At 39.2% G+C, this 24,662-nt stretch overlaps 1 protein-coding gene across 6 annotated transcripts in view; it reads left to right on the top strand.

Annotated features, from left to right (window-relative positions):
- The window catches only part of ccdc9 (coiled-coil domain containing 9), a 31,184-nt gene extending 7,532 nt beyond the window's left edge, over nucleotides 1–23,652 (top strand). For 2 of the 6 annotated variants that reach the window (XM_049467199.1, XM_049467200.1), the window contains exons 6-15: nucleotides 333–416; nucleotides 512–679; nucleotides 1,616–1,797; nucleotides 2,730–2,791; nucleotides 9,721–9,768; nucleotides 11,336–11,465; nucleotides 12,422–12,530; nucleotides 13,346–13,892; nucleotides 14,964–15,098; nucleotides 16,133–18,786. In XM_049467199.1, the coding sequence (XP_049323156.1) occupies nucleotides 333–416; nucleotides 512–679; nucleotides 1,616–1,797; nucleotides 2,730–2,791; nucleotides 9,721–9,768; nucleotides 11,336–11,465; nucleotides 12,422–12,530; nucleotides 13,346–13,892; nucleotides 14,964–15,098; nucleotides 16,133–16,305 (1,638 nt within the window). In that variant the 3' untranslated portion in view covers nucleotides 16,306–18,786. Of the gene's footprint in view, nucleotides 1–332; nucleotides 417–511; nucleotides 680–1,615; nucleotides 1,798–2,729; nucleotides 2,792–9,720; nucleotides 9,769–11,335; nucleotides 11,466–12,421; nucleotides 12,531–13,345; nucleotides 13,893–14,963; nucleotides 15,099–16,132; nucleotides 18,787–21,739 lie in introns of those variants that run through there. The other 4 variants (XM_049467203.1, XM_049467201.1, XM_049467202.1 and 1 more) reach the window with 4 other exon arrangements.
- Nucleotides 23,653–24,662: the final 1,010 nt, after the last annotated feature.

Here is a 24,662-nt window from a genome sequence, read left to right as displayed (position 1 = left end):
AGCTAGTGCTTAGCTAAACTGAATCTCCTGTATAACTCTGTACTTCAGTGGAGTGTCTTTACTGATTCTTAATACCTGACTGATAGAATTCATACATAAGGAGCACCGGATTATAAGGAGCTCTGATGATTTATGGAAAAAAACTAAAGGAGTTTACGTGTCTTTTTAGTGTGAAAAATAAAGAACTGATGTTTAAAGTTTTAAGATTTTTGTCCCCCCCCCCCCCCCAACACTGTCTCGCTCTCTACGTCTATTTGTAATAACAGATGAATGCCTATAAACAGCAGTATTGCAATATAATGACTAAATATAATGAGTTTTGTTTTGTTTAGGAGTGGGAAGAGAAGAGGAGGCAGAACATTGAAAAGATGAATGAAGAGATGGAGAAGATCGCTGAGTATGAGAGAGGTCAAAGGGTGTGTAGATCAAGCGCTAAAGCTCTGCTATTCCATGTTTGGGTAAAATTTTTGGCATGCGTCTATAAAAATTACATTTTTGCATTTACTTTCAGGCCGATGGAGAGAAAAATCCAATCCGGAACTTTCTAGATGATCCGCGGCGCAGCGGACCCATTCCAGACATCGATCGCAAAGAGGGAAGCCGCAGACACGTCCGCAACTGGGGGGGACTAGACTTCGATAACGTGAAGACTGGAGCCGAGGTGGAGAAAGAGTGGACGGTTAGAGATTCATTCAGTTTTCCTCCACCGTCAACTAATTTACAACTTGCATTTTAAAACTTTTTCTAAAATAAAACAGTTTGGGAACTGCTCTTGAAAGTGGATGTTTTACTTTTGAGCACAGTTAGGCCTGTCACAATAACTACATTATCGACATATCATTCAATAAATTGACATGACTTCAATCATTTAAATAATCGTGATATCATCTATTGTGTTTGCATTTACAAAACATGCACTTGCATATTTTGCGACTGTGGGCGTGGCTGCTGTGGGAAATCACAAAGAGACACATCATAACACATCATAACGGCCCAGTGCAGCTCTAGTTGCTTAACTTTAGAGTCTTGGGTTCATGATGCCTCAGGCTTCCTCTCACCATCAGCGTATCTGGAGTAAAGGCTGGGTGTTTATGCCGGTTCAACGCGGGCCAGCTGGGACAGACCGAGGCTGCACGTAAAAATTTGGTGCTGTTCCAAAATTAGGTGTGTGAACAGGAATACCACAAAAATACCACATCGTTTATCGCAGTAAACTCTGGGACAAAATATAGTTCACAAACAATTATCGTGACAGTTTCCAAACTGTTTTAAGTGAGAAGAAGTTCTGTTGTATTGTAAAAAAAAAAAACTGTAGAAAACAAATAATATAAAACACAAGCAACACATTTTAAGAGGTTGTGTTTATTAGCAGCAATCCAGGTAATGCATTCTGTTCTGCCAATTTCAGCTAAACTAAAACAATCTCTTTTTATCATTTTCTGAAATCTGTTTTAGCTCTGTGTGAGTATATCTCTAAGTTTTCTGTGTATAATTTTTTGTATGTGTTTCTTGAATGCTCACAGTTGCAAGATATATAAAAAGGGATGCTCAAGACTAATTGATAAAAAAAAGCACATTTCTCTGTCTTTCTTTCATTTTCTACCTAAAACTGTAGAGTCGGCGGCCCGGAGGGAAAGGCTCGATGGATATGACTCTGTCTATGACCGGTCGAGAGCGGGCGGAGTACCTGCGCTGGAAAAAGGAGCGAGAGCAGATAGATGAGGAGAGACTCGCTCGTCACCGAAATGCCACCGGCCAATGGAGGCGAGAATGGGATGCCCAGAAAACAGAGAAAATGTGAGTCTTAAACACTAAGCTGTTCTTCCCTCCTAAAATAATATTTACTCTTATTAAATAATAGTTACCCTCAGAAGGACGTATCTGATTGCGATGCTATTCAAAAGAATAATGAAGGTTACTAGGACAAGGAGGCTAATATTTATTAAGCTACACACAGAAGTAGTGTCTCATGTATGGAATCAGGCTGAGATGTTTGCCAAAACAGCTAGCTAACATTAGCTAACATTAGCGGTGAGCTACCCAACATACTAACATTAGCAGAAAGTTATCTAGCTACAAAACTAGAGAGAGAACTAAGGTTAGTGGAGAGCTAAGTAACATATAGTATAGTAACATTAGTGGTGAGCTAGCTAACATGCTAACATAATAACATTAGCCACGAGTTAGCTATGTTACGGGGGAGAGAACTAAGGTTAGCGTTAAATTTAAATGTTACATTTTAAAGAGAAAGATTGATGTCTGTGTCTGTATGTGTGTGTCTGTGTGTGTGTCTCTGTCTGTCTGTGTTTGTGTGTGTGTTTGTGTGTGTGTTTGTGTGTGTGTGTTTGTGTGTGTGTGTTTGTGTGTGTGTGTGTGTGTGTGTGTGTTTGTGTGTGTGTGTGTCTCTGTCTGTGTGTGTGTGTGTGTGTCTGTGTTTGTGTGTGTGTGTCTCTGTCTGTGTGTATGTGTGTGTGTGTTTGTGTGTGTGTGTCTCTGTCTGTCTGTGTGTGTTTGTGTGTGTTTGTGTGTGTTTGTGTGTGTTTGTGTGTTTGTGTTTGTGTGTGTGTGTGTGTGTGTGTGTGTGTGTGTGTGTGTGTGTGTGTGTGTGTGTGTGTGTGTGTGTGTGTGTGTGTGTGTGTGTGTGTGTGTGTGTGTGTGTGTGTAAGACTAATGCATGTTGACAGGGTAGAGAATATGAGGATGATGGACCCGGTGGTGTTTGTTCACAGGTTTACTGAGGACCCAGCTGTAGGTGGAGAGGGCACACCAGAACCCAGCAGCAGCAGAAGAGGCAAGTCCTTCACACCTCACTGTATCTCTCTCTCTCTCTCAGTTCAGTTCAGAGGTGCTTTATTAGCATGAATGTAATTACATACACTATTGCCAAAGCAATTAATAATACAAGTAAACGGACGTTATAAAATAATAAAAATAATAATAAATAAATACTAACAATAATAACAAAAATAAAATACATAAATAAATCTACAGATTAGAGAGAAGAAAAAAAACAGTAATATTAATATTAATAAAGAAAAGAAGTAAAAGTAGTAATAAAGCATGTTAAAGTTAGATTAATAGAAGTGAAAGTAATAGTACAGAACAGATATTACAGATATAAGTATAGATAATAGTGATTGGTGGACGGTCTCACTGGTTGTCTCTCAGGTTGTGACAGGCTGTAATGTATTGGGCAGCGAGTGTGATCAGCTCTCTGCTCTCTCCCAGTATGTAGGGCAGTTTGTGTGTATTAGTGCAGTGTAGGAACTCGGGGGCGACGCTGCTAAATTTCCTATAATATAAACTCCTGATGCAGTGGTATTTTGGACACTCTGTGAGGAAGTGCAGCTCTGTCTCCACCACTGCCAGCTCACAGTGAGAGCACAGTCTGGCCTCTCTGGGTGTCCAGTTCTGCCTGCGCCGGCCGGTCTCCACGGCCAGGCTGTGCTCACTGAGTCTGTACCTGCTCAACATCTTTCTCAGTTTTCTATCTTTAATTTCTGTCAGGTAATTTGCCAGAGTGTATTCTCGGTTCAGAGCCGAATAGCACTGCAGTCTGTGCTGCTGGTTTATTGTCTCAGTCCAGTGTGTGATGTATTTCTGTTTTTGTTGGGTAATAATTTGGTTGGGTTTAATGTTTTGGGCGAGTGTGTAGTGGGGCTGGGTGGTGTGTGTGATGTCAGTGTGTGTTAGGTCAGTGAGATTCAGGATCAGCTGGGTTAGGGGACTCCTCTGGATGTTCAGCTCTTGGCAGGTCAGTGCTTTATAGTGGAGTGAGTGGGGGTCGCTAGATTTAATGTGCTTCCAGAAGTTTATGGCTCTTTTTTGAATGTTAATTATTAGATAATTATAATTATAATTATAATTATCACTCTCTCTGTATCTCTCTCTCTCTCTCTCTCTCAATTCAATTCAATGTAGCTTTATTAGCATGACTGTGAATTACAGTGTTGCCAAAGCCTTATAACAATTAACAACAATGGTATGAACATACATAACAGACATAATAACATTTATAACAGAAAGTAATTATGATTACTATAATAATTATATCATTTATCAATAATTATAATTATATTATAATAATCATTTTCTCTGGGATGGGGTCCCCAGGATTTTAGAGGTCATTTTGAGGTGTTACCCACTGTCTCTCAGGCTGTGACACGCACTGACGTATTTGGCAGCGAGGGGGGCGGTGTGCCCCTCCCCCAGAGTGATCCGTAATTTTTCTAATAGTGAAAATGTTTCAAAATTTTGAATTAAATAATTAAATTTGTTAATGAAGAAATTTCGTGTTTCTTTGAATTTTTCACACTGTAGAAGGAAGTGCATCTCCGTCTCGACCTCACCTGTCGAACAGTGAGCACACAGTCTCTCCTCTCTGGGCAGCCAGGACTGTTTATACCTGCCGGTCTCTACGGCCAGGCTGTGGTCACTGAGTCTGTACTTGGTCAGGATCTGTCTCTGCTTTCTATCTCTGACAGTCAGGAGATATTCCTCTAATTTATACTCTGTTTTTAGGGCCCGATAGCATTCCAGTTTGTTTTGAGTTTGGATTTCTTTTTGCCAATGTTCCAGATAATCACTCTGACTGTGTTTGGTGATTTGCCTGATGTTGAGTTTGGGTGGTAAAGCAGTGCTGGGCTGAGGCTGCTGTCTATTAGTATCTGTTAGAGGGTTAATAAGCCTCAGGACCAGCTGACTGAGGGAGCTCTTTTCAGGGTTCAGTTCTTGGGTCTGTAACGCCCTAAATTGCAGCGTGTCACTGGGACTCGTCTTCAGGTGCATCCAGAAATTTAGAGCTCGTTTTTGGATGTTGATGATCAGAGGAAATCGGCCTAATTCTGCCCTGCATGCGTTGGTTGGAGTTTTTCTCTGGACTTTTAGGATCATTCTACAGAATTCTGCATGCAGGACTTCTGTTGGATGCTTGTCCCATCTAGTGTAGCTGTGCTGACTGAGTGGACCCCATACCTCACTCCCGTACAGCGCAATGGGCTGGATCACACTGTCGAATACTTTACACCAGATTGGAATGGGAATGTCAATATTGAAGAATTTTCTCCTGATGGCGTACATTGCTCTGTGAGCTTTATCTTTTAGTGCATTCACTGCCGAACTGAAGCTCCCGGATGCAGTAATGATGAGGCCGAGGTAAGTGTACTGCATCGTGTGCTCTAGGGCGGTGCTGCCCAGACTGAACTGGTATCTGTGTTCCTGACATCTGGGCTTCTTTTGGAAGATCATAACTTTGGTCTTTTTCAGGTTTACTGCCAGGGCCCAGTTCTGGCAGTACTGCTCCAGCAGGTCCAGGTGCTGCTGTAGCCCCTGTGCAGTGGGAGACAGCAGCACCAGGTCGTCTGCGTAGAGCAGGAACTTCACCTCCCCGTCCTGCAGAGTGAGACCAGGAGCTGCAGACTGTTCCAGCTGCACCGCTAACTCATTAATGTAGATATTAAAGAGTGTTGGACTCAGACTGCAGCCCTGTCTCACTCCTCTTTTCTGAGTGAAAAATTCTGTATGTTTGTCTCCAATTCTTACTCTACATTTGTTTTCCAAATACATCGATTTAATGATGTCATAAACTTTACCCCCTACACCACTCTCCAGAAGTTTATAATATAGTCCTTTGTGCCAAATAGAATCGAATGCCTTCTTAAAATCTACAAAACAGGCAAAGATTTTTCCATTTTTGGTTTGATGTACGTGTTGGTTAATTAGGGTGTGTAGGGTGTAAATGTGGTCTGTAGTTCTGTGATTTGGAAGGAAGCCAATCTGATTCTTGCTCAGGACATCGTGTTCGGTAAGGAAAGACAGAATTCTGTTATTTAAAATGTTGTTAAACACTTTCCCCAGATTACTGCTCACACAGATGCCTCTGAAATTGTTGGGATCTGATTTGTCTCCACTCTTATGGATTGGGGTAATGAGTCCTTGACTCCAGATGTCAGGAAAACAGCCTGAACTCAGGACGAGGTTGAATAATTTGAGCATTGCTCTCTGCAGATCAGGAGTGCTGTTTTTAAGCATCTCGTTCCTGATGCTGTCAGGACCACAGGCTTTTTTAGATTTTAATGATTTAAGTTTTTGAGCCAATTCTACCTGTGTAATTGGATAATCGAGAGGATTTTGGTTGTCTTTAATTGCACATTCAAATGACTGTAATTTTTGTGTGATCAGATTGTAATTGGAATTTAGATCTTTCTCTGAGATTTCTTTGTACAGATTTTCAAAATGATTTTTCCACATTTCACTATTTTGTGTGGGTATTTCCTGTGATTTTGTTTTGCTCAAGTTATTCCACATCTCCCAGAACTGGTTGTGTTCAATAGAATCTTCTATGTCTCTCAGAGTTTTGTTTGTATAGTTTAGTTTTTTGGTTCTGATTGAGTGTTTATATTGTTTAAGAGTATCAAAATATTTTTTTCTCAGGTCCTGATCTTCTGGTTGTCTGTGTTTTAGATTTGATAATTTTCTTAATTCTTTTCGAATTGATTGGCACTCGTAATCATACCATTTTTCCTTTTTCATTTTTTTGCCTGGTTTCCGTTTAATTTTTTGGAGTTCAGCCATAGAAGATGCTATGTGAAAAATGCTGTTAATTTCACTCACAGCATGATTTACACTTTGCTTATTGTTTTCAAAATCTGTGTTAATAAAGTTAGTGATTTTGTTAGATACATTAACTGATTGAAGTGCATGGATGAATTTGTCTGCACTATCTGGAGCCCATCTGTAGGTCCTGTGGACTGTGTACAGCTTACTGGACTCTGCTGCTGTTTGTTTGGGTGGATGTGACCATTTCAGGTACACATTAATTTGGTTGTGGTCTGATAGAGGGGTTTGCTGTCGGACAGTGAATGCGTTGAAGGAGGAGGGATCCATGTCAGTAATGGCGTAATCTACTACACTAGCTCCAAGAGCTGAACAATACGTGAACCTCCCTAAAGAGTCTCCTCTGATCCTGCCGTTAAGCATGTATAGACCTAAGGCTCGACAGAGATGCACTAACTCTTTACCGCTCTTATTTACTGAGCAGTCCAGGCTGTTTCTGCTTCTGAGTGATGGTGTGAGGTATGGAGAGCCCTGACCAAACACATGTTTGTTGCCCTGTGGATCTACATAGTCTAATTTAGATCCAGTTCTTGCATTAAAATCTCCACATAGCAGCACATTTCCCTGGGCCTGAAAATGGCTGATCTCTGTGTGGAGGCTGCTGATGTACTCCTCATCATAATATGGGGATTCTGCTGGAGGAATGTAGACAGCACAGAGGTATGTATCTGTCTCTGATATGCCAATTTGTTTATGGAGTTTTAGCCAGCAGTGTGATTTTCCTAATTTAACAGTTGTAATGTGTTTGGCCAGTTCTTCCCTGAACCACACCGAGAGACCTCCAGAGTCTCGGCCGCGCTGGACTGTGCTTAATTTGATTGAGGGCACAATAACCTCACAGTAGCCTGAGGGACAGTGGGTGGACATGTCTTCACGACACCAAGTCTCTGTGAGAACAAGGATGTCTACACCTACAGTGTTCTTTATAAATTCAGGATCTCTAATCTTCAGACCAAACCCTGAGGAGTAAAGACCCTGAATGTTCCAACAACTAATATAGAATGAGCGCATTAATAACAAATATAAAAATACATATCAATTAGGTCTATTTGAGACATAACAGAAGAAATATATAAAGTAAGAAATATATATAGTGTAAACAGTACAGTATAAGCTATTTAGAAATATTATTATATCAAATATATTGAACAGTGCAATTTAGTTATGTTATCTCTCTCTCTCTGTATCTCTCTCTCTCACTCTCTCTGTATCTCTCTCTCTCTCTCTCTCTCTCTCTCTCTGTATCTCTCTCTCTCACTCTCTCTGTATCTCTCTCTCTCACTCTCTCTGTATCTCTCTCTCTCTCTCTCTCTCTCTCTCTGTATCTCTCTCTCTCACTCTCTCTGTATCTCTCTCTCACTCTCTCTGTATCTCTCTCTCTCTCTCTCTCTCTCTCTCTCTCTCTGTATCTCTCACTCTCACTCTCTCTGTATCTCTCACTCTCTCTCTCACTCTCTCTGTATCTCTCTCTCTCTCTCTCTCTCTCTCTGTATCTCTCTCTCTCTCTGTATCTCTCTCTCACTCTCTCTGTATCCTCTCTCTCTCTCTCTCTCTGTATCTCTCTCTCACTCTCTCTGTATCTCTCTCTCTCTCTCTCTCTCTCTCTCTCTCTCTCTGTATCTCTCACTCTCACTCTCTCTGTATCTCTCACTCTCTCTCTCACTCTCTCTGTATCTCTCACTCTCTCTCTCACTCTCTCTGTATCTCTCTCTCTCTCTCTCTCTCTCTCTCTCTGTATCTCTCTCTCACTCTCTCTGTATCTCTCACTCTCTCTCTCACTCTCTCTGTATCTCTCTCTCTCTCTCTCTCTCTCTCTCTCTCTCACTCTCTCTCTCTCTCACTCTCTCTGTATCTCTCTCTCTCTCTCTCTCTCTCTCTCTCTCTCTCTCTCTGTATCTCTCTCTCTCTCTCTCTCTCTGTATCTCTCTCTCTCACTCTCTCTGTATCTCTCTCTCTCTCTCTCTCTCTCTCTCTCTGTATCTCTCTCTCTCTCTCTCTCTCTGTATCTCTCTCTCTCACTCTCTCTGTATCTCTCTCTCTCTCTCTCTCTCTCACTCTCTCTGTATCTCTCTCTCTCACTCTCTCTGTATCTCTCTCTCTCTCTCTCTCTCTCTCTCTCTGTATCTCTCTCTCTCACTCTCTCTGTATCTCTCTCTCTCTCTCTCTCTCTCTCTGTATCTCTCTCTCTCTCTCTGTATCTCTCTCTCTCTCTCTCTCTCTCTCAAGCTAAAAGTCATTGAAAATCAGTTGGGTAGTGTCTGTATAAGACTGGACACAGTGCAGCTCACAGCAGGGGGACATGGATTATTACAGTTTTTGATAATGGGTGCTATATTTATGGGGCAGTTTATTTTTGTAGTTATATGGGCACCTAATGTTTCTTGATCCACAGTGACCGTTTACCGGGAATACATCATAAAAGGCATTACCACCCACAGAGGACAGTGCAGTGGGTTATAATGACAAGCAGCATCTGGTTGGATTTTCCATGTTAACTGGTATGAGAATCTGCCAGAAATCACATCAAAACACTGAATAAAAAAACAAAAACAAAGAATACACTACTGCAACAAAATGAAAAATAAATTTTATTACTGCATACAATATGATATGGTACACCCCTAACTGAGATATTAAATAATACAAGAATTTTATCAGATTTACAGTAACAGAAGTCAGTGATCCAAAATGTCATGATACTAATATTAAGTTATTTATTATCTAGTGTTTCTCTAATATCAGACTGTCACAAATCAAAACAGTTATGTTTTTTATATTCAAAATTAAATATGCCTAAAATGAGACCACTGTTTTTACATTACATTATATTTAGCAGACACTAAATATAATGTAATGAAATGTTAAAACAGTAAAAATTGATATTGATATATCCGCTCATTTATGTTAACTGGCCTTTCATAGGCCTAAGAAAAACATAAGGTATTATTTTGAGATCCACAATAAAGATTTTTATATAAGATATGAAATAATGGCTGATATGGTTATTGTAATTGTGTGAATGTGATTTTGTGGCTAGACTGCAGCTGTATGGTGATCCTCAGCCTCTGGTTTAGGAGTTGATGTTGTGTGATGTGTTTCTCTCAGCAGCTAAAGGGCGTAATGCTCGTGCTCAGCAGCGCGGCGGGGCTACAGGTCAGCCTGCGGCATGGTGCTGTCTGTGTGTGCCATGTGTTTCTGTTACCCCCCACTCCACCATGACCCTGCCGGAGGACAGCCTTCACTCTAACCGTGTCCTCACATAACGTGTGATTAGTGGCCACACTGTCTTTATTTATGCTGGTTTAAATTGTAGATTATCTTGAGTAATACACCAGACTCAACACAGTATATTTATGGGAAATATTTATTAATTTTATTTTTCTGTAGATGTTTTGCATCTTTTGGCGTTATTGCACCTGTTTGGCTTTTTTACGCTTTTCTGTTTCTGTGTGGCTCATCGTCTTTAATTGAGGCTACTTTTCCCTCATTTAAAGGAGGAGTTTAACAGTATAACATAATTTATCACTTGTCCAAGATGCAGTTGATCAGTGAAGATTGCACAATAGGGATAAAAATACATCGGGACACCTGCGTTTTACTTATTTCTTCTGAAATCAAAGGTATTAGATGTGATTATTTTCTCAGAGGGTTCTGGGTAATTTTCTCTTTTATGGGTTTTTTTCCTCTGTGATTTTATTCCCGTCCAGAACGATCATGTAGGTGTTTATCTCAGACGTCCTCTGAGAAAATTACAGGCTGAATTATCTACTGTTTTTCTCTGAACTCCGTGCTCCTCCGGTAATTTTAGTCCCGTCCGGACGCACATCTCTGAGTTTCGTCTCCTCGCCTTTAATAAAATAGATATTTGTCCACTGCCGCGCACCGTAGTTACACTTTGGGGGCGCCACGGTTTCCACGGAGATCCACGTAAAAAACACAACAGCGAGTGGAAATGGAGGAGCTACTGAACATGATGAGGTCATGTGACTCCGATACATGTGAAATCAGACTCCGCCTCTTTTTGAACTGCTGCTGTTGCTGTAGCATTGCCGAGTAGCATCACACCGGAGGAAACGCTCGGAGGAAAGCGCAGCGACTGAGTTCTGATACATCAGCTCACAGACGCAGCCACATCACTGATCCACATCACCTTAGGAGTGATGCAGGGAAACAACAGTGCAATCTACTGTACTGTACCCACCCAGAGAGAGCGAGGACAACTGGGTGTGCTCTCTCGGGGCTTCAGAGAGAAATGTTTAAATATGGTTTATCCATATAATTCTACTTAATCGTTCGGAAAGCTTGTTTTTGTCGCTTTTTGATTACATTTTGAAGCAAATAAATGTAGATGTCTGAATACACATTTACTGAAATACGCTTTGACGATTAGTCCGTTGTCTGTTAGCAACATTAACCTGGTGTCACATCAGAGAGATGCGTCTGAGGTCAGTGATGAATCATGTTAATCTGATTTTTGCTGAACTGCTCCTTTAAGTCAAGGTCACATTTGCATGGTTTTCCTCACCGTTCTCCTGCTCTCCTCCTCACTGATGTATGTAGACAGTAATCCATCATGCTGACTGCAGAGCCATCTGTTACTGTGAGCTGGAGCTCTGTGCTCTCCTCTACCAGCCTGTTTTTATGTAATTACTACCCAGCAGAACAACATCAGACATCCCTGTAAGATCCCTGTCTAACACTAAACTCCTCTTACCTGCAGAGGACGGGAAGAGGCCTCCTAAAGTGCCCACGTTCGGAGACTTTCTGGGCCAAGGCAAACCCAGACGAGAAGAGAGGAACCAGGGAGGACATGGAAGAGGGAAAGGACGAGGTCAGGGCAAGAGCTACAGGTAATAGGTTCTACTGAAATCAATCAATCAATCCATCATTCTAACCGCCTCCTCTTTGGCCTTCAGTTGATTTAAAGGCTTAAGGTTTTCTGTCATTATAAAAATGCAAAATGCCCATTACCATGTCCCCGTTTCCCTGGGTTTAGAAATGTAGAAAGTGTATTAGGATATTTGCAGAGTTCATACGGTCATGAAAAACCTGTAAAAGTCATGCAATTGAAACAATGGCAATTTACAGGCCTCTAAGTTTTGGAAAAGTCATGAAAAAATGGTCTATTTTGAGCTAACAAATACATCAGCTCAGAGTTAACTCAGTAATTAATCCCTACCCAATGGAGCTCTCAGGATATGATACACATTTCATTATTAAAGTTATTGAAATTGCGTGACTCTCTTTCCCAAAAATTACAGCAAGTACAGAAAATAAGATTATAAATATAAAAGAAAGGGAAACACTATATTTACAATACAACAAGGACACAGATATAGACATAAGTGAGAGAAGAGACACAAGACAATAGTGCAATATTGATGGGGGGATGATTAAGATGGAATGACAGTGCAAGAATAAACAGAACTCGTATAACAGTAGTGCAAAAATGGTATAATAGCACAATTTAAGATTGTGTATCAACATTTTATCGGTTTCATTTTAGACCTACTATAATCAATTTTAATTTGATTTTTTTATTTAGTGTGCATGTCTGCACTGATGTTTTAAAAATCCTGTTTTTTTTTTGTTGTTTTTTTGCCTTGAAGGCATGAAAAAATAATAGAAAATGTACTGGTTAAAAAGTGTATGAACCCTGTATTTGTTGTGCTGTTTGTTGACTTTTTTGTGACTTTATCAGTCCTTCCTGTATTTCTTTTCATGCCAAACTTCTGCAGTTTGTTCTGGACGCACAGTTCTGTTTTTAAATGTAATAAATGTTAATAAAAATGTCTCTCTTCTGAAGTATGCATGATAACAGATGGGAAGGAGAGAAGGAGGAGGAAAAGGGTAAAAAGGAGGAGCAAGAGAAAGAGAAGAAGGAAGAGGAAAAACCCAAAGCTCCACCGGAAAAGGTAGAAGTGCTTTTAAAAGTTTTTCTCAATAAATGCCCTATAAAAGCATTTAATTTGCCCTGACCACCAACAAACTGCTTTTCCTCCTCCAGGCCAGCTTAATGTCCCAATCTGTAATTCATATCCACACTGTGCTCCTTATGTATGAATTCTATCAGTCAGGTATTAAGGAGCAGTAAAGTCACTCCTCTGAAGTACAGAGTTATACAGGAGATTCAGTTTAGTTCTACAGCACCAAGACTGGAGCAGCATTAGCATTAACTGCTAACTGCTATTTCCTCGTTCAAAGGTGATTATTATCGGCTTATAGCCTGCTGCTAACCCCGGCTAGCACTGCTGAAGCGGTTAGATGTTAATGCTAATGTTAATGCTCCAGCCTTAGTGCTGGAGAAATTTGGTGATCTAAGCTTTTATTGTAAATAAACAGAAGTGCTTTACTCACCCAAATAAACCGTTTTTTAGGAGAGAAATCTGTGTAGCTTAATATCCGGCACTTGTTTAACTTTAACATTAAACAGTTTTGTTTACTTATCTTAGCTTTACTTAACTTAGCTACCCCCCACCACCACCCAGCGGAGAGACCTGCTGAAGTAGAAGTCTCTGATAGTGTCTCTTAAAATGCGATTTATAATCCGCTGCCCCCTTTGTATGAAAATAGACCAGTGCACCTTTTAGTGCAAAAATATGGTTATTATTATAGGACTATATTATTTACTATGTGCATGTTTAATGCATCTGGTGCATTTAGGCTGTTTTGATGAAATGTTATTGTTTACTGTTAATAATCATTTCATTACCCATCATCCCCGGCGCAGCGTGCAACTGCAACAGAGAAACCAGGCGGCGGAGTCGGAGCTGAGGAAGATGATGATGAGTGGGAGGATGCCAGCGATGGAGAGGAAGTTGATGATGGGGAAGGGGAAGAGGAAGAGGAAGAGGAGGAGGGAGAGGAGTGTAAAGATGAAGAGAAAGATTCACAGAAAGACTCTAAACCCACAGGGAAGAGCTCCGGTTCCCCGGCTCACTCCACCCCGAGTCCCCGGGGGCAGCGGACCCCCCGGCCCAGAGTCCGAATCCCCTCCCCACAGGAGACCCTCAGCACCCCGGAGCCCACCAAGCCCCTCAGCCCCTTCACTCCTCTGGACGGACACCAGCCCGTATCAGACTGGGGCGAGGAGATGGAGATGCTGTCTCCTAAAAGCAGCCTGGGAGAGAGCCCCCTGAGACCCAGCAGCACCGAGAGCAGCCCCAACCAGAACAAGAGCCGTGAGGGGGAGGGGGAGGAGCAAGAGGAGGGGGGCGGAGCCGGAGACGCCGCAAACCAACCCGCAGAGTCAGAAACACAGGATAACGCTCAGCCCGGTAGGAAATTATCAGTCAATCAGTTAATCAATTAATTAATCAATCAACCTTTATTTTAAATCAAAAGTACATTAAGAGCAACCCTCATTTTCAATGTAGCCGACAATAACTCTGTAGTATACCGAGTACCAAAAGGTCTAAAAGAAAAAAAAATGTGATGCATGTTTTTTATACTTTGCATGAAATGCACATAGCGTGGACAAAACGACCACGACGGCTCCCTGATGCACAGAAACAGAGAGCGGGTGCAGAAACGCAGTCGCCGCTGTGCTGAAATCTTATTATTGTCGATATTATTGTCATTTTAAGACCGTTTAATGTCACTGATATAATGATAATAGAATATCATAACAAAAAAGAAATGATACCCTATTAAAGAAAACAACATTTTAATAATCATAGTTTATAGTCCAGTACTGCAGTGTATTAAAGCACTGGTCTGTTATTGCTGCCTAAAATACTGTTCATTGTTATATATGTGTACAATCATACAAATAAACACAATAATAGATGATATCACAATATCAAACATTATTGAGGTTGTGTTTATTTATTGTACGATAAGTCGGTAATATAATTATATAACAGGTCTACTCACAATAATACAGATTTTTTTAAGTAATTGACACCACTCATATACATCTAATTTAATTGTGCCAATCTAATGCTGATATTTCTTAAAAATAACTCAAACTCTGAAATGCATCCAGTAAAATGCTCAGGAATTGTTTTTGTAGTTTAAACATGCTCATTGTACGGCAGCCTCTCATGATGTCAGTATGAGAATGAGATTACTCATGTGGGCTGTTAAATAAAAATATTGTTTGGGTATCAGTATCTTATTCAATGCATTGTACCAGTATCGATACTCAAAATGTTTAAACAATCCCCAGCTCTACCCGTGACTGTATTTTGCATCTCTGACTGAGAGTGGATCAGGTAGAGAAGTTTACTGTCAGGGCTGCACTGTACTTTGTGTGTGCCATATTATATAGAATAGTCTATATATTAAGTCCAGCCCATTAGTCTCCAAATTTACTGGTATCCAGCAGTAAATTTGTTCTCTTTTAGTTGTAGAGTCAGCAGCTCCGGTGGTTCAGGAGGAACCAGTATCATCTGATGCTGCTGCTCCAGCTGCTGACTCTCCCTCCAGCAGCAGAGCCCTGGAGGAGCCCAGCGTGCCGCCTGCTCAGGACTCGCAGCAGGGTAATCACATCAGCACGTCCTGCTAACAGTGATCTAAAGTCTACGCACTGTTCTGAGCTTTATATACTAGTTTCTGTGTCAGTCAGCTTTAGTATACAACATGTATATACATATTTAGTATATACAACATGTATTCTAATCATGATGAGATACTGAGACGTAAAAAATAATATCAGTGTGTTAATTTTATTTACCGTATTTTTCGCAGTTTAGGGCGCAGTTAAAATACTTTAATTTTCCCAAAAAATGATCCGGTGCTCCTTATGTATGAATTCTATCAGTCAGGTCAAAGGAAGTACAGAGTTATACAGGAGTTTCAGTTATTTCTCCAGCAGTATTAGCATTAGCCGCTAACCGTGCTAGCCATTTGGCCGTTCAGAGGTGAGTATATCGGACTGTTGCCTGCTGCTAACCCCAGCTAGCACTGCTGGAGAAACATTAGCCGCTAACCGCACTAAGTGTTAGCTTTTTCACTGTTCAGAGGTGAGTATATTGGACTGTAATCTGTGCGTTTACCGTGTTAAAACAAGCTACATGGGTAGCTAGCTAATATCACCCTGGCTTACCAAAACACTTAGGGTTCCTCAGTTTAGCGCTGTCGTGTTAGCTGCTAATGCTACAGTTTTAGTGGAAATCTGTAAATCTAAGCTCACTGTAAATAAATAGAGGCACTTTACTCACCCAAATAAACAGTTTACAAGAGAGAAACCTGTGTAGATTAACATTCAGCACTCGTTTAACTTCTCTGACTCGTCTGAAAATTATTATTATTATTTTTTTTTTTAAAGAATTACAGTTTTGTTTACTTAACTAACCTTAGCTTTACAGGTCTTCCCACCCATCACCCTGCTGAATTAGAAGGAAAACATTGCGACACCCTTGTTCCTTACTAGTGTCACTTAAAATGTGCCTTATAATCCTGGTGCGCCTTATAGTGTGAAAAATCCGGTAGAATATTTGCTGTATTTCTACATCTGTTCTACATGAACACACGTTTTATATATTCTTTTCTTTTTTTTTTCCTCCTGACTCAGAGGAGATTGCAGCCCCGACTCTAGAGGCGGATCAGAGGCAGTGTGGCGGTGAGGCGGCAGCAGCAGACGCTGTAGAGGAGCCGCTGGATCAGCCGAGCTCAGGTGCTGTTCTTATTACCGACTTTGAAACCGTGGCTTTCCGCAAGAACTCCCTCACCGTGACTGACATCTGAGCACTAACTAAAGCCCCGCCCCTTTCTCTTTCATTTCTATCATCCTCTTATCTGCTCTCTCTCTTTCTCTCAATCTTTTTCTCATTTTTTTAATTCTGTCCATCTCTCTGTCTGTCCCTGTGTGATCTGTCTGATCGTGACTCTGCTAGTCGTGTCTGTTTTATGATAAATGGATCTGTCGCTCTGCTGCTGCCTCTGTGATGGTTCTTCTCTGCCCTGGACCTCAGTCTCCTCTGTGAACCTTCTTGGCTCCTCCTCCTCCTCCTCATGGACACAACTAAAACCTCCCCACTTACTGCATCAGGAAACCTTTTCTCTGCATTGCTTGTGGTGTTCCTTCCTTTGGTGTTTAAATGGGAATTTGGGGGTCTTACGATACACATTAATAATGAATAATGAATATCAATTAAATACAGTTAACCTGTGTGGTAGGCCTGTTACAATAACTTACGTTTTGGAACTCATATTTATCCCAATAATATTTTTGAACAATTATTCAAAATTCACTAATAATATATAATTGATGTTATAAAAAAATGCATCATCATGAAATTACACCCTTTTAAAGCTCTGCTTCCACTAAAATCCTCTATTTCTTGTTGTTAACCATATTGTTGATATAGTTGATGTCCAAAGAAAAACGTAAAAAAGAGTCTCAATCGCCAAAACAGCAACTTTACAGGAGAGAATAAAAACCTTCCTAACTTTCAATGGAAGTTAATGTAAAATGAAATGTTATTTCAGGTCATTTTGAAGTATTTCTGTTAAGAAATTTTGGTACAGTGTAAGGGACAGTCTGTTCAAATTATGTAGTAAACTAAAAATCCACGAAAATGGAGATACTTGTTGTTGTTATTTTATTGGACAGCGATGATATAGTAAATGATATTGATATTTTAGTAATTCTAACAGGTCTCCTGTGTGGTGTTACACAGCTTAGAAGTAAAATCAAGCACAAAAAAATCACAAAGTTCTGTATTTAATTTGTTTAATTCACTTTGAAATAAAAAAAAGAAACCACAATGTTTTTAAATTTAGTATTGAAACAGTATTATATCATGTAATTCAGTAAATATCATCAATAATGAAAGTTGTGTATCGTAACACCCCTGTTTGCATATGGTATTGCAAATATGGTCTGTTCATGCATGTTACTCACTGCTTGAGAAAATCTGATGTTCTTTATTATTATTATTATTATTTTTATTTTTGTATCGCCTCTATTGATGTGTGCTTAAGCATGAGTGAGTGATGTGGTGCTGAATGGATTCAGCTCTTCCTCCTGCAGACGATGAGCTTCTGTAATTCTGTGCATCCTGCTCTCTTTCTCATCTCATTCGATTTCTGCACGCTCTCATTAACGTAGGAGGGGATAAATGATGCCTAAATTGGCTGTTATACCCGAGCTGATTGGCTGTTAGGCAGAATGTATGGTAGACAATTGAATTAAGCTGCAAGCATCCACCAACCTTTCCTTCCTTTAACATAAAGCACTGAATGTGTTTAAGGTATTTTATTCTGGGTGGATTTTTATACTGTCCATTTCCCCTTCAGCCTGTATCAGGTAAGGTTATACCGGTAAGGTTACCTCTAGGGTTATTTTATACATATTTTTAATGTTTAAAATGTTTTTAAATCAGTAGTTGAATGTAGTGAATGTGTAGAAAGGATGCATTTGTGCGTAATTTTGCTGGAATGCATAATAAATGTTTTGCTGCTCGTCATTGTGCCTGTATCTGTATTTGTCTCCCTCTCCGTATGATTTTAATTTTACACTATAGAGAAGTCTATCGGACTGGTTTTCCACACACAGATGAACTGCTCTGTGGTTTTTAATGAAAAAACACAATCAATAAATTATTTTTATGTTTATTCTGTATCTGGAAAACACAGGCTTATTATTTTATCCACCTTATTTTGTCTGTCAAGAGTAATACAAGTAAAAAACAATAATATTAATAATTGTGAAATACACTGTTGTTTAAGCAAAATCTTTTCTATTGTGACTTTGTAGTTATCTGTATTATTGCTCTGGTTGTAATGTTTATTGACACCAGAACATGATTCTTACACACAGAATAACAAATAAATCCCTGGCTCTTCATAATCATGAAAAATAAGGTGGATAAAAATAAGATTTTTTTTTTCCTTGTAATTGATAAGTGTCATTAAGTATCCCAAGTTATACTCTTATTCAGTTTAATTTGTAATAAGATATTCTTGGTTGTGTACATGACTTTACATGTAGAAGCATCTTACCCACTTAACCTGCTTAACTTTCTATGAACTTTCTTAACACTTAACTTTCTATGAATCTCGCTTTTACAGTTCTGGAACAAAATAAGAGAGCACTTAAAAATGATGAGTTTCTTTGATTTTACCAAATTAAAAACCTCTGGAATAAAATCAAGAGGAAGATGGATGATCACAAACCATCAAACCACCAAACTGAACTGCTTGAATTTTTACACCAGGAGTAAAGCAGCATAAAGTTATCCAAAAGCAGTGTGTAAGACTGGTGGAGGAGAACATGATGCCAAGATGCATGAATAAAAACTGTGATTAAAAACCAACCAGGTTTATTCCACCAAATATTGATTATTTCTGAACTCTTAAAACTTTATGAATATGAACTTGTTTTCTTTGCATTATTTGAGGTCTGAAAGTTCTGCATCTTTTTTGTTATTTCAGTCATTTCTCATTTTCTGTAAATAAATGCTCTAAATGAGAATATTTTTATTTGTAATTTGGGAGAAATGTTGTCTGTAGTTTATAGAATAAAACAACAATGTTCATTTTACTCAAACATAAACCTATAAATAGCAAAATCAGAGAAACTGATTCAGAAACTGAAGTGCTCTCTTATTCTTTTTATTCCAGAGCTGAATATGAAGTTATATATAGTATTCCTTTTTTTTGAAGACTGAAGACATTAATACATGTCCAAGTATTTTTGTTTTTTCAGTTTTATTTTTAAATCTAGAGACTCTGATCTGATATCTTCATCTTCTAAAAATCAGTATAGAAGCTCTAATGGCTTTGTTTCACTGCCCAGTCCACCGTAATCAATTCTTATATTTCTCTAAATCTGATTACTGCTGCACATTAACAGGGTTTAATAGGGAGGAAATTGCAGAAAAGCTTTTATATGGAAAGTGTGGTGTGGTCGGCCTGGCGGTGGGTGGTAATGGAAACCTGGAGGAGATAGAATAACTCATTCACTGTCTTTAATTGATTACTGGATGTTTCCTCTTAGTGGTCTAGTCCTGGAGTTATCTAAAAAAAAAAACCTTTTGTTTCCCTAAATGACCTTTTTCAGAACAATGTGAGAAGTATATTATTATTATTATTATATATTTAAAAATGTATTAAATTTCCAAATTTAATAAATCAGGGATTCTCTATAAGATCCTTGTTTTGGAGAACACACATGTTTATTTGTGTATTTTGCTAAATCCTAGGACGTGTTCACACCAGCACCTTTTAGTCTGTTTAAATCACTGGATCAGGACTCTGGATCAGTTCCACTTTTGGTGCAATTCATTTTGGCAGATTTTGAATACAGTAATCATACCTGGATGCAAACTGAAGTTTTTTTTATACAGGCAGTATACAGTAACCCAGACCATTTCAGAACGTTACCTGTATCAGGACCCAAACTTCATCCTTCTGACCCCCAAATATAAACTCTAGGTTATTTGTAAATAAACCCGTGTGTAAATAGAGCAGGTAATGATCTGTATTATTCACATTGGCTATGTTTACATGCAAAGCCATTCTAGAATCTGACTGAGGTGTTCATATAAACACTTTCCCCAAGAGTCTGAGGAAACTATGCGTTTATATTCACGCTACAATAATCTGATTAAACATGATGCAGTGCATGACAACTAACATCAAGTGATGCCAACCAGCCCAGAGCTGAGAAAGGGCCCAAAAACTCCAGCCTGATGCGGCCATTTGAGTCTGAGCCCGAATTAACCCCTTCATTTTTTAGTCTACATCTACTCTAATATAATTTATAGTGTATACAAATATAAAACACTTTCTGAACAAACAAGTTTATTTATTTTAAACATACAGCCTATAGCAAAACACATAAAACTGCAATAAGACTATGCTTGGACAAGCGGAGGAGCTGATGTGTGCTCAGTGTTCACTGCAGTTCAAGAGCTGTGTGATTATAGCATTCAAACTTGTGCATTTTTTTAAAAACATGGTTTGATTAGTTATTTTTCTATATTGTGTACTCTGAGTTTATTCAGGTGTATTTCATGAGAAAAAGCACAAAATAACACAGTGTGGGCTCCAGCACTGCAAGAGGCACCTTCTGCCTTCTACGGGTCACTATTACAGTTGGGTTAGGGTTAGAATTATTATAATACTGTATTTGTTAATTTTGTACATCAGGTAAATTTTTAGGGACGAGCAGCTCTTTTATAGAACCTGGATAAAGAGAGAGAGAGAGAGGATCGAAATATGTATAATTCATAACCTATAGCAGTTATTGAACTGAATGCAGTTTTATCACATCAGTTGCAATCTTGCAGTCATGCGTCTCTGTCTTAATAACAGCACTGTTATTTTCTGTCCAGAAAGAAAGAAAAACGTTTGCTATTTTTCTTTCCAGGAAATTAAATAGAGTATCTGTGTATCCATGTGTACCCAGTCAGTCAAAAAGTGGACTAAAATGGAGAGTAACCACAGGATAATCCTGACCTGATTTATACTGATTCTGTTATTAGAGAACAGAGAAAGCAGAATTATTAACAAGCTTTACAGAAGAAACTGTGTTTCTGGCTTATCTGTACTCACTCTATTTTATAAAGGTGATTTAAAGGGTCTGTGAGCAGTGCTATAGAAGGACTATAGATGCACTGAATATTTGACAACCACCCACAGCATAAAAAATTATTTATAAATATTAAATATTTTAGTATTTATTTACTGAATACTGCTTTTTAAGCACATTACCGAGAAACAGAGCTTTTATATATATATTTTTTTTCATCACTACAAATATATATATTTTTTTATCACTAGAACTAAACCACTTATAACAGTACAGTAAAATTGGGATTTATCGCACAGCTCTGTTTTCCCGTTTTTGTTGTTTCGATTTGTTTGTTTTTAGTAAAAGGTTTGATTTTGGCCAAAAAGGTTCACTTCAGTGCAAGAACCCATCAAGAACCATTTTGGTTAGAGAGATATATGTGAAGAACCTCTAAAGAAAAGGTCAAAGAAATGGATACAAAGATGTTTCTTATGTAACTTGCCCCAGCTTTTCTTATTGATGAGCTTTACATTATACTGATGTACCTTTTATACACTATACATTAATATAATACTGAACCACAGGGGAATTATTGAGGCATTTGTTGCACCTCATCACTCTTTCTTTTCTTTCTCCTGTGTTTTTATTTCCTTTATTCAGGTTAAGGAGTGATTTGCAGCATCTGAAACCTTCACTGCTAGTGATCCTCAGAGAGAGAAGCGGTGAGCAGTGGTGAGAAGATAGAGGCCTAATGGATGAAACAACGAGGATTGATGGATGGATGGATGGAGTGATAGAGGGAGTTCGGCTGAGGTCTAATCTCCACTTTCAGACAGCACACTCTTATGGTTTTGTGTGGTTTTCTCTCCGTCAACGCTCTCAAGCTCTCAAGAAGCTCCGCTTACATCTATCTCCCGTCTCTAAATCTCAGACTGGATTTATTTTTTTATTTTATTTTCCTTTTTATTGGACTTGGTTATGAATCCGTGAATTTCCACTGTTCTGTTTTTTTAAGATGATCAGTTGCTTTAATCATGGAATATTACATCTCTTGACTACAGTCTACCTTAAATCCAGGTAACAGGACAGATCAGTACAGGTGTTGTTTTTGTTAGAAAGTAAGTAATAAAGACTACAAGTAATATTTTGTAAGTAATATCTGATTTGACGTCATGCTTCAGTCGTGCTCAGAGGGAGGAGTCGGGTTAATCACGCTCGCATGCTTCAGTTCATGTGTGATTCCTATGCAATGAAAGGAGATGGGAGCATTTGGATGGATTGTTGAGGCTCTTACTTGTATAAAACTTTGTTTTTCTTGAATGGATGGCTTGTTTTTTCTGATTTAATTAGCATGAAAATCCCGGTGCTAGATATACTTTCATTTACCACAGATTTACTGCATTTACTGCATTTCCACACACATTCAGGCCCAGACTGTACATGCATTCTGTATATTCTGACCAAAGAATATAGTGTTGAATTAAAGGCTAGTAAATGATGTTGACCGTTTGAGGCAGCAGAGAATGTGTGCGTGTAAAAAAAACCTCAGTGTTTTATTTTATTTTAATGTTTAAAGGTCTGGGACTTTTTTTGTGTCCTGTTAAATCAGGCTGCTTTGGTTTAGTTGTGAAGATTTTCACCCTTTAGCAAAATAAGAAGCGCAAGGATTGCAATACGATTAGGTTTCCAATAATGACTTACATTCCAGTGCTTTGTGTGACTGATCGACCTTTCTCTCTTTAATGAGTGAGTTTACATGCACTTTATAAATCCCAATATAATCTGATTTAAGAAATCTGATTTAGATCAGAATTTTAGCTGAGTAATCGTAATTGTGTGTTTAAGACCATGGATTATTGCTTTTCTCAGTCTGTGCACGTGTGAAAACAGACCCTGGTGCTTTAAATAAGCGAGCAGCGTTTAGCATGGCAACTGAACACAATTAAACTGAATTTTACGGCACATCTGATTTTATGAGTTTATTGGTTGCTGCAAAGCACAAATCAGATTATTGGATTATTAGATTACTCTTTCTGACTGTAAACTCTTGTTGTCTATTCATCTGATTACCTAAATTCATGTACTGGTGAATGCATTGATCAGATTACTGATTAACTCTAATATTCTGTAATAATCAGATTATAAAGTGTGTGTAAACGCAGTCACTGTTTGCATTGGGAACCCTCATCTTTTTCCCAATAATCGATCAATGGAAATCATGACGTTTGTGATTGTATTGTATTTATAGCGTCTATCTATCTGCAGATCTATCTGCAGTTTTCTATAATTAAATAAATTAAATTTTACCTCTCGTTAAAGGTGGACTTGGCTTTGCAGCATCGCTCTCACTCAGTAGAATAATAATAAAATAAATTGTTTGTAAAGTTTATCCATCAGTGTTCCTGTGAAACACTTTTACATCTAGATCAGTAATTTAGCAGAGTATGCAGAACTTTCTTTTTGGATGCGTTTGTCCCTCACTTTTTATGTAAATGAGATGTAAATGAGTGCATTCTTCTTTACTTTATTACTCATTCTTTACTCATATCTAATAAATGTAAACCTTGCCTTAATTGTTTGGACATTCTTTGATCAGGAGATCACTGGTTTGAATCCCAGTCATCCAGCTTGCCCTCAGCTGCCGGAGTCCTGAGAGAGCACAGTTGGCTCTCTTGTTCTCTCTGGGTACAGTACAGTAGATGGCGCTCTCTCTTTCCCCTCGTCACTCCTAGGGTGATGTGGATCTCCTTTCTGAAGGTTGAAGCTGAATCATCATTTTAGTGCAGTGTATGTGTTTCTACATTCCTACTTTCTACAGAATCTGATGAAAAATTTGGTTGCTCTGAGAAGAAAAGGGAACCACTGCTTTGCTATATATATATATATATATATATATATATATATATATATATATATATATATATATACCTGAGTAAAGAATAGGAATATTTTTATATAATATCTTTGTTTATATAATGGTTTCTATGGTCGAGCAGCTCCATCACAGCTTTACATCAGCAGTCGGGACAGGAAGTGGAAGCTTTAGGCTGTTTAGTGTTCTGTATGTTTTTGCTCCTTTAAACTGTTTTTTCAGCAGCAGAACTCTGTTAGTGATTGGTTCATCACAGTGTCTTTAGAGCTGATTCTGACCAATAGAGGAGCAGAGTTATTCCCCGCCCTGAATCTGCAGTAAATAAATACAGTCCGGCGCGTTTTTCCCCTCGAGAGAGTTTTATAGAGATCCAGAAGCGGCTTTTCTCCGGATTAAAGGCGGACTCGGACTCTCTGCTGTCCCGCACAGACTGCGGGGATCACCGCGCTCCGTTCCTCCTGCGGGACCCCCCTGTACCCCCTCCCGTTCCCCTCCTAAACTCCCCGCAGCGGCCCGTCCCGCAGAAGAGGTGCAGCTCCAGCGCGCGGGATGAAAGCAGCGGGTACGGTTGGGGCGGCCGGCCGGATTAACGGGGGTCCGGACCGGAGACCGAGTTACCCGGGAGAGCAGTGGATAAAACAGGCCAACTCAGTCACCAAGATCTGGGTGAAGGTTCTGATGGGCATCGCGTATTTCCTCTGCGTCTCCGTC

Source organism: Astyanax mexicanus, chromosome 18 (assembly GCF_023375975.1).
Source record: "Astyanax mexicanus isolate ESR-SI-001 chromosome 18, AstMex3_surface, whole genome shotgun sequence".
NCBI classification, from domain to species: Eukaryota; Metazoa; Chordata; class Actinopteri; order Characiformes; family Acestrorhamphidae; genus Astyanax; species Astyanax mexicanus.
The sequence above is the reverse complement of the archived record's forward strand: the minus strand, read 5'-3'. Positions and strand labels throughout refer to the sequence as shown.